The sequence below is a fragment of the Syngnathus scovelli genome, chromosome 17 (assembly GCF_024217435.2).
Source record: "Syngnathus scovelli strain Florida chromosome 17, RoL_Ssco_1.2, whole genome shotgun sequence".
Lineage (NCBI taxonomy): Eukaryota > Metazoa > Chordata > Actinopteri > Syngnathiformes > Syngnathidae > Syngnathus > Syngnathus scovelli.
The window spans coordinates 2,877,821-2,887,766 of record NC_090863.1 but is presented as its reverse complement, the minus strand read 5'-3'; the positions used below and the strand labels follow the sequence as shown (position 1 = coordinate 2,887,766).

Below are 9,946 nucleotides of genomic sequence, written 5' to 3'. Positions count from 1 at the left end.
ATAATTCTCATTTACTGTAAAACTAAATGAACTATCATTGTTGTAGTTGATACTCTATAATATTCATTCAGTCACGCAACAGTAAACATGAAAATGACCTTTGAACGTGACGCAGAATACAGTCATTGTGGATTTATTGTTGAATAGCTCCAGGACATAAAATGGTCAACCTAATTGTTTCACCATAAAAAATCTTGAATTGATGAATTTTCTTATTTGCATGACGTTGTTATCGATGAGTTCGACAGGGCGTAGTTCACAACAATGACACTTGGCGGCAGCACCGACATCCCTAACCCCAGAACAAGTGACAGAAAGAAGAAGAAGAGCCCACAACAAAATATGCTTCGCAGCCAGCCAGCCTCTGTTGTCATCGAGCGCGTCCTGGCAGTCTGACAGCCACCATGGGCTTCATACCGGACAGAGGCGGCTTCTGTCTTCTCCTGCTGTTGCTTATATTTCTCTCGGAGGCTCATTTTCGATGGGTAAGTCGCATTTGGATGTGCGCCTCTCGCGATCTGAAAACATGACTCAGCTTTCAAAGCCCAAACGTTAACGTGTATTTAAATACACTCAAGTTCGGTCAGCGGATTTACTAGCATGACGGCTCAAGTTAGCTCATGCTAACTGACGTTGACGTTTGTCACTTAACCAAGTGGCTGTATCCTCCAAATGTATCTTTTGTTCACATTCTTGTAAGTTGATGAAGCCTGTAGAAGGGTTCGGGGTTCGAAGTTGTCATCTACACTGTGAAACTTTGGAATTTGGTCCCGGTTGGAATGTGCAAACTTCCAGTCAGCAGCCAGATCCATTATTCGAACGTATTTCAACGTCACACGACGTCATTGCACTCATCAATCACAGTTCACGGCATAGCAAATCTCGCCTATCATTTCAGTGACCGATAAGTTTACTCGCGAGTCGTGAAGGAACGCAATGTTCCAAGTGTGGCGGACCTCTCAGTACCACAGCCCTCTCTCTCTCTCACCCAACCAAGACTCGTATCTCGCCAGAGTTGTGGGCAGTAGGTTCCGGGCGGCGCTGACTGAGCAGGTCGTGCCAGTCCTGACGGCATGATGGATGGCTGCATGCCTCAATCAGCACTGGCACGAACCAGATTCATTTCAATGTGCAAAGCAGCCCCAGAGCAGAAATGGGCCTCCTTCATGTTTCATGCTTGTGCTACTCTATAGTGTTTGTTTTAAAGCTCCAGTTTTGTCTCATCTGTCCAAAGGACATTCTGCCAGACGCTTTGTGGCTTGTCAATATGCTCTTTTGTATGTTCCGGTCTCGTCAGTTTCTATTGATTTCAGTCAACTCATTGGTTTTGTTAGCACGCACGCACGCATCAAAACAAAGCTGTGATTCAATCAAACCCGGATAAACTTCATTCTCTCACTGACGTGCTTTGTTCTTCTACCTTTTGCAAGTTTTCCTTCTGTCTACTACTTGGCTATGATCCACTATTACCTTTTATCCTGATTAATCAACAGTATGACCCTAATCCCAAACAAACCTATCATTTTTTGTATGCAGCAACTGTTTTGTTGCAGGCGTGACATTTCCACGCCGCCCTTGTACAAGTCGGCCTTACTATACTGTTCATTCTGATTGGGAAGAAAAAAAAAAAAACAACTTTTGCTGTGGAGTGAATTTACTTCCTCCAAGTCTTCCAACAGCGAACATGTGAGGGCTGTGATGCTGAATAGGCAAGAAGAGTGAGAAAGAAATGTCTCTTGTCCCACATGAATCATATTCATCACGTGACCTACGTAGTGTAAATCCAGTTTATGACATCAATATTCCCATTTGTTGTCGTCACTACAAACATCAGGTCTCGCTCGAGTCAGTTGTTTTTCCATAACTCAACTTGCAAACTTAAATACCAAAGCGGAAAAGGAAACGTGTTTGCAGAAGTGAAAAAGCACTATTTGCACGGCACCACAAAAATCAGTTTAACTTGAAATGCTCTCAAATCTGTGTCGTGACTTTGACGTAGTCATGTGTGATTGTGCATTTTGCAAATCGAGAACATCAAGAGGACAATAGTCTGTGTGTTGCGTTTGCCTCGCAGGCATCGGCCCAACACTGCGTGTGGTACGGCGAGTGCGGTGAGTCCGAAACAGTCCACGGAAAGAAATATAATTGCAACTACACGGGAGCCGCCAAACCTCTGGACCCCGAAGGCTATGACCTCCTCACGGTACGGTGTCACAATTCTACGGGAGGCCGCGCGACCAATTTGAAGGATTTGATTTCTCATTGTCCTATTTTGACCATACAGGAGCTGTGTCCCGGTTACGACTACGGCGACCGCCGACTCTGCTGCGATGTGGACCAGTTGCGTACTCTCAAAGCCAGTCTCCAGCTACCCCTGCAGTTCCTGTCCCGGTATGAACGTCGGCTAACGTGAAGTGACGCCATCGCTGCTGATAGTAGAACACGCTTCTGCAGGTGCCCCTCGTGTTTCTTCAACTTGATGAACCTCTTCTGCGAGCTGACGTGCAGCCCGCACCAGAGTGCATTCATGAATGCCACCGAGTTCAAAACAAGCAATTCCAGCGCCTCCAGCGTGGTGGAGGTTCAGTACTACATCGGGCGGACCTTCTCCAACGGTGGCTTTGCAGACCAGCTCAAATTTGTGTCGAGCGAGATTTCAGGTGTAATGATGTCTCGCGGGCGGCGCTTGCTTTCCAGCCATGTACAACGCCTGCCAAGACGTACAAGCGCCGTCCAGCAACGTGAAGGCCTTGTCGCTGCTCTGCGGCAAAGACGCCAAAGACTGCAATGCCACCAACTGGATCCAGTTCATGTTTGACATCAACAACGGCCAGGCTCCCTTTCCGATCGTACCCATATTCTCGGGTAAATTTGACTTAGCTGGAAAAAAAAAAAAAAAAAAAAAAAAAAAAATATATATATATATATATATATATATATATATACACACACACACACACACACACACACACACACACACACACACACACACACACACACACACACACACACACACACACACACACACACACACACACACACACACACACACACACACACACACACTAGATGCTAATGGGATGTAAAGGAGCATGTTTATTTAGATGTGCCAGTGTCCGGCTACACGCCCATGAACAACAAGACGTACGGCTGCTCCCAAGGCCTGGAGGATGGTTCGGGTCCTTGCTCCTGCCAGGATTGCACCAAGGCGTGCGGGCCCAAACCCGTCCCGCCGACGCCCCAGCCCCCCTGGACCATCATCGGTCTGGACGCCATGACCATCATCATGTGCATCACGTACACCGCCTTCCTGTTTGTGTTTATTGGCACTGTGGTCGCGGCGTGGTGTTACAGGTAAAAAATAAATAAAATTGAAGTAGACCTGAAGATTACATTTTAACTTGTTGATGTGTGTTAGGAAAAGGACAATCCCGTCAGAGTACAAACCCATATTGGACAGCGATAACCCGTTGTCGCTCAACAGCGATAATCCCGATGCAGGTATTTGAAGCGGTCCTTCAAGTGTGACTTGAGCAAAGTAACCGGCCGGCGATTTGTGTCCGCCACAGTCAACGCATCTTGCTGCGAGACGCTGGGCGAGCGTTTTGAGAGCGCCCTGCGGACCGCCTTCAGCCGGTGGGGCTCGTTCTGCGTGCGCCACCCAGGCCTGGTGGTCTCGGGCAGCCTGCTCCTGGTGACGGCCTCTTCGGCCGGTCTGATCTACATGCGTATCACCACCGAGCCCGTGGAGCTGTGGTCGTCGCCCGGCAGCCGGGCGCGCCAGGAGAAGGACTACTTTGACGGCCACTTCGGGCCTTTCTACCGGACGGCTCAGCTCATCATCACCACGCCACTCAACAAGACCTTCATCTATGAGCCGTACTTTGGGGGCTCCGACGTCCCCTTTGGAGCCATCTTGGATAAGGACATCCTTCATCAGGTGAGTTTGAAAGTCACAATATTTATCTACTGCTAATGCTTTTTTTCTGTTCCAGGTGCTGGATCTGCAGCTTGCCATTGAAGCACTGGTGGCCCCATACCAGGAGCAAAAGGTCACGCTGAAGGACATCTGCCTGTCGCCGCTGGCCCCTTACAACGACAACTGCACTATCTTGAGTGTGCTCAACTACTTCCAGAATAGCCACAATGTACTGGATCACAAAATCGGCGATGAATTCTTCACCTACGCCGACTTTCACAGCCACTTTCTCTACTGTGTCAGGTTCACTTGCCTACTTTTTTTTTTTTTCCTCCTCATGCGTTGCCGCGGAGCTGAGAAGTCAACAACCTGTTTTTGTGTTACAGCGCACCAGCGTCCCTCAATGACACCACTCTCCTCCACGATCCTTGTATGGGCACATTTGGAGGTCCTGTCTTCCCTTGGCTGGCACTGGGTGGCTTCGACTGTAAGCTCACTTGCGTCATCAAATGAGTTCACGTGTTTGCGGTGTGGCTCTTAGGTCGATGCTTTTATTTGATTTGTGTTTCCGTTTCTCCCACACCAGCCACCAACTACAACAACGCGAGCGCTCTCGTCATCACCTTCCCCATCAACAACTACCTCGACGACATGGACAGGCTGGGCAAAGCTCTGGCGTGGGAAAAAGAGTATGATGTTTTGTTGCCATTCTGAATGATCTCAAAATGTGGTTGGAAGCACAGACTAGCATTAGCTAACGCTGTTAGCATCTGATAAGATGCATCCGCATCCATTGCTGGATCTCCTTCACTAAACCACAAGTGTTTGTGTTCCCCAGATTCATCCGCTTCATGAAGGAATTCCACAACCCCAACCTGACGGTGGCCTTCAACGCCGAGAGGAGCATCGAGGACGAAATCAACCGGGAGAGCAACAGCGACATCGGCACCGTCGTCTTCAGCTACGTCATCATGTTCGTCTACATCTCGCTGGCGCTGGGACACATCAACAGCTGCAGGAGATTCCTGGTAACACCAGTTTGAGCGGGGGAAAGGGCAGATTTGCTTCATTGACCTTTTGACATGCACAAGTGCAGGTGGATTCCAAGATTTCCCTGGCCATAGCGGGCATCGTCATCGTCCTGAGTTCAGTGGCGTCCTCGCTGGGCATCTTCAGCTACGCCGGCATCCCCCTCACCCTCATCGTCATTGAGGTCATCCCCTTCCTGGTGCTGGCCGTGGGCGTGGACAACATTTTCATCATGGTGCAAACGTACCAGGTTAATGGCACGCGCTGGAATGGGTCATGCGCTCCCTTTGGAACGTGCTTTGATTCATCTCTCTGGTCGTTTCTTTCGCTGTCAGCGAGACGAGCGGATGCCGCGGGAGGAACTTCACCAACAGATAGGTCGCATCCTCGGCGACGTGGCACCCAGCATCTTCCTGTCCTCCTTTTCCGAGACGGTGGCCTTCTTTCTGGGTATACGCCTTTAATATATGGATGAGAATGAATCAGACGGCGACTAATTCCATGCCGACGGTCTTGTTTTGCAGGAGCGCTGTCCAACATGCCGGCAGTCAGGACCTTCTCCCTCTTTGCTGGCCTGGCCGTTTTGATTGACTTCCTGTTGCAGATCAGCTGCTTTGTGAGCCTTCTGGGCTTGGATGTGAAGAGGCAGGAGGTGAGACGGAATGTTGCCAGCACAGATGATAGCTGACTAAACGGCGTTGTCACGAAAGGCCAATCGTCTGGATATCATCTGCTGCGCAAAGCTGCCCGAAGGTCAGGAAACAAAGACGGACAGCATCCTCTTCCGCTTTTTCAAGAAGTTCTACGCTCCGTTCATCCTCAAAGAGTGGGTGCGGCCCATCATTGTAAGTGTGTCAGCAGTAACTGCCTTTTTTGGGCTTTGTTTTTGTACTGCTTGGATTCAAACACCGCTTGTCATGTGATCTGGGTTCAGGTGGCTGTGTTTGTGGGAGCGTTGTCCTTTAGTATTGCTGTGGTAAACAAAGTTGAGATCGGACTGGATCAGCAGCTCTCCATGCCCGACGTAAGTCACCGTGCATCTCGTGGTGCCATTTTTTAAAATTTTAAATCACACTGCAAATAAAGTCTTCGAATCATGTATAATGATAACAAAAATGACAAATCTCAAAATAATCTTATATTAGCAGAAAAAAAGTCATTGTCATGTTGCTATTTTATTCTTTTTGTATTCTAACGTATCCTTCTGCTCCAACAGGATTCCTATGTTTTGCAGTACTTCAAGAACCTGAGTGAGTATCTCCACACGGGAGCTCCGGTCTACTTTGTGGTGGAGGACGGCCTGAACTACAGCAGCCTGGAGGGCCAGAACGCCGTGTGCGGTGGCGTGGGCTGCAACAACGACTCGCTGGTGCAGCAGGTCTACTCTGCGTCACTCATCAGCAACTAGTACGTTTCACATCTTCAACTGGAAAAGTTTGAGAAACGTTGGGGACAGCACCATTTCTTTCCAATGTTTAGCTCCACCATCGCCTTCACGCCTTCCTCCTGGCTGGACGACTACTTTGACTGGGTCAAGCCGCAGTCCAGCTGCTGCCGTTACTATAATGCCACAGGCGCCTTCTGTAACGCTTCAGGTAAATCTTGATCCGGTGTCAACAACTCGCCAGATGACTTTTTACCCGCATTCCATTATCTTTGCTCACAACCAACGAGCAAACACAAGCGTGCAGTGCTCTCACACACGAGCAGCAGGGGGAGGGGGGGTTCAACCAATCACATCATGTGCAATTCTTATCAAGCGGCATGTTTTTTTTTCTTTTTTAGTGGTGGACCCAGCATGCGTGCACTGTCGACCTTTGACACAAAGCGGGAAGCAGAGGCCCGTGGGTGATGACTTCATGCACTTTCTCCCCATGTTTCTGTCGGATAATCCCAACGTCAAGTGTGGAAAAGGGTAAATCCATCTGCTGGCTTTCTTGTGTGGGTGGCTTTGTGTCTTCAACGTATTTTATTTTATTTTTTTGGTTTGTTTTCGTAGCGGCCATGCAGCTTACGCCACAGCGGTGGACGTTTATGCCAACAACAGCCAAGTGGGAGCCAGCTACTTCATGACCTTTCACACCATCCTGAAGGAGTCTTCGGACTACATTGACGCTTTGAGAATGGCCCGCATTTTAGCGGACAACATCAGTCAGACCATGGACCACAAGGTCTTTGCCTACAGGTCGGTCCTGTCTTGGTGGGGCGTACACTACTTCTCTTAGCAGAAGAAAGGTGCGCGATACTCTCTCTCCTTGCTCAAAGAGTGCAAGGTAGCAGGAGTTCATTTGAAAACTATTTCTACTGACTAGCACCTGCCCCGTCCGTCCGCCCGCAGCGTCTTCTACGTCTTCTACGAGCAGTACCTGACCATCGCCTACGACACGGCCTTCAACCTGAGCGTGTCGCTGGGCGCCATCTTCCTGGTCACCACAGTGCTGCTGGGCTTTGAACTGTGGTCGGCCGTGCTGGTGTGCGTCACCATCGCCATGATCCTGGTCAACATGTTTGGCGTCATGTGGCTGTGGAACATCAGCCTCAACGCTGTCTCGCTCGTCAACCTGGTTATGGTGAGGAGACGAGACGAGACGAGACGAGATGAGACGAGACGAGACTGCCCGGACCATACGAAGACTCAGCTTGTACTCATGTTTCCTTTTGCAGGCCTGTGGGATTTCTGTGGAGTTCTGCAGTCATCTGGTTCGGGCTTTCACCGTCAGTATGAAGACAAGCAAAGTGGAACGGGCTGAGGAGGCACTGGCTCACATGGGTAGCTCGGTGAGTAAAAATGATGAATGCAAATGTGCCGGTAAAGGGCCTTTTCCCTCACACATTTCATACTTTCTTTTCAACTGGCTATATGGTGACCAAAGGCATCATGCAACATGCTCAAGTTTGTTTTAAGCACACTGAGAATTCCTTGTCTCAGGTGTTCAGCGGGATCACACTGACAAAGTTCGGTGGCATCCTCATCCTGGCGCTGTCCAAGTCGCAGATTTTCCAAGTGTTCTACTTCCGCATGTACTTGGCCATCGTACTGCTGGGCGCCGCGCACGGCCTCATCTTTCTGCCTGTGCTGCTCAGCTACATAGGTCAGTCCACCACAGATGATGAGGAAAATGTCGACACAGCCCTCCCTCCCCTCCCCTCCCTCTGTATACTGAGCATGTCTCACTCTTTCACTCTTTCAGGTCCCTCAGCCAACAAGGCAAAGGTGTCTGCGGCCAACAGGCGCTTGGTCGGAACCGAAAGGGAGCGGCTCCTCAACTACTAAGACAGCCGGCCAAACGGGCTGGACAACAATGAGCGGGAGGATTGTGACTGCCATGTGCTTTCTTTTTTTTTCCTTCTTTCTTTTCCCCCTTCTCATGGTCTCCCGCCCTTACTGACGCCTGCCCATCATGGCCGCTATTGTCTTTTTACATGGATTGGACTGAGGACTATGACTCGACATATGTGACCAGGCTACCAATGTCTGGCGCTCAAGTGACTGAACCTCCGGAGAGCTGTCAGTTGTCGGACATTGTAGGTGATTTGGGAAATCGTTAAAGGGGAATACTGGTCAGTTCTTTTTTTTTTTAATGACATAAATAGTACATATAAATAAACAACAAACATTTTTAAACAACTGTGTATATATCAGAGCTCAAGCTAACATGTTCCAAGTCTTCACTGTTACCAAGTAATGATGCAATAACGGTAGTAATGACTCAGGTTTGACTCTCTCCTTGTTGTGGAGACTGTTGAGATACTAAAGCCTTCCAAGGTTAGTCAACAAAAAGACATTTTTGCTAACAGGTTTAGGTGTTTGCTCTACGCACATGTGTAAAGCACTCATTTATAGAATCATCCTTTCACATACACGACAATAAGTTATTAAGTTCAAATAATACCTCAGCATTAATTGGAATACTGGAATCATGTCTTGCTCTTTCTTGAACAGTACCACTTTTAATTGTTGTAATAATCATGTCTTTGGAGTGAAAATGAAGCTGCGTGAAAGTTATTCAACCATTCCTTTGCGAGTCTAGTTTTTAGAGACAATTTTAATACATTACTAAAGAATTATCGATGCAGAATAACATTTAAGGCTGTCTGTGGCGCCTCATCTTCCTTTTAAGCGGTGTTTCTCGGGCAGCGGTCATCCGTGGCTGTCTCGAGGTCCGCAAATTCATTTGAAAGGAACGTTCTCTTGTCGCATTAGCTGAAAGCTGAAAGAATCTGAAATACCTGCATGAACAAAGACGGCTAGAGTCAAAGGGGAAAGTCTACTTTTAGATAAACACTTGTTATCCTTAATAATTGTAAAATGACAATAAAGTTTTTGAAATTCACTTGTTAAACCGACTTTCTTCCTTTCATTGAAATTTGACTTCAGTATGGTGTTTAGGGCTGCACCTTATGGTTCACAGAGGACTCCAAAAATCATATTTATTGCTAAGCTTGAAATTAAGCTGCATGAAGAAGCACCTTTCTCAAAAAGTAATATAACTGATTTATTGATCAAAATGATCTGGTCTCGTTTCTGCAATGCTTAAGCCATGTGACGGTGGCCAAAAGTTCTCAGCGCCTCCTGGTGGCGCCGGTGTAATGCTCCATTAGGTTGCCAACCGCTGGAAAAACAAGAAGAGAAAGAAGCACAGGTGCGCTGCTTCAGAGTAAATGTTTGATGACGGCGCTGTCAACGGTGCCTGCAGGCTTTAGTTTAATGACTGCAGTTAGGTTTTTTTTTTAAACTCATAATAAATACTTTGATTTTACAAGCTTGTGCACACACACACACGCACAACTCACAATTACATGTTGCATAAATGAAGCAAATGGACCTTGGAAATAAAGTGGCACGGAGATTGAAGTCGGAAGTCATCGAAAAGTGAGTCAAACAAATCTTTTATGTCTGTTGGAGCGCGTCGGCATATTGCTCTTCATTTTGAATGCGGACTTAAATTTGATGGGCTTAACTGTTGGAAAGGAAATGAAGTCATGTGCTCAAAATCA

General features: G+C 47.8%; 1 protein-coding gene across 1 annotated transcript; it reads left to right on the top strand.

The window, feature by feature from the left end:
- The first annotated feature begins 316 nt into the window (after nt 1-316).
- npc1 (Niemann-Pick disease, type C1) lies at nt 317-9,291 on the top strand. The gene is made up of 25 exons (XM_049746922.1): nt 317-485; nt 2,075-2,203; nt 2,285-2,391; nt 2,455-2,615; nt 2,698-2,865; nt 3,105-3,354; nt 3,419-3,501; nt 3,570-3,940; nt 3,996-4,222; nt 4,306-4,406; nt 4,506-4,608; nt 4,758-4,947; nt 5,016-5,198; nt 5,284-5,398; nt 5,473-5,600; nt 5,659-5,793; nt 5,883-5,972; nt 6,165-6,355; nt 6,428-6,543; nt 6,734-6,863; nt 6,948-7,133; nt 7,287-7,518; nt 7,613-7,726; nt 7,878-8,040; nt 8,140-9,291. Exons 1-25 carry the CDS (start codon nt 405-407, stop codon nt 8,220-8,222), a joined length of 3,837 nt encoding a protein of 1,278 aa, XP_049602879.1. The 5' UTR covers nt 317-404; the 3' UTR covers nt 8,223-9,291.
- Nucleotides 9,292-9,946: the final 655 nt, after the last annotated feature.

Excerpts from the sequence above, each read along its gene's own strand:
- npc1 (XM_049746922.1), top strand. The coding sequence starts at position 405 with ATGGGCTTCATACCGGACAGAGGCGGCTTCTGTCTTCTCCTGCTGTTG. Across the intron at positions 3,502-3,569 it reads CAGCGATAATCCCGATGCAG|TCAACGCATCTTGCTGCGAG; the intron begins GTATTTGAAGCG and ends TGTCCGCCACAG. Across the intron at positions 4,948-5,015 it reads ACAGCTGCAGGAGATTCCTG|GTGGATTCCAAGATTTCCCT; the intron begins GTAACACCAGTT and ends GCACAAGTGCAG.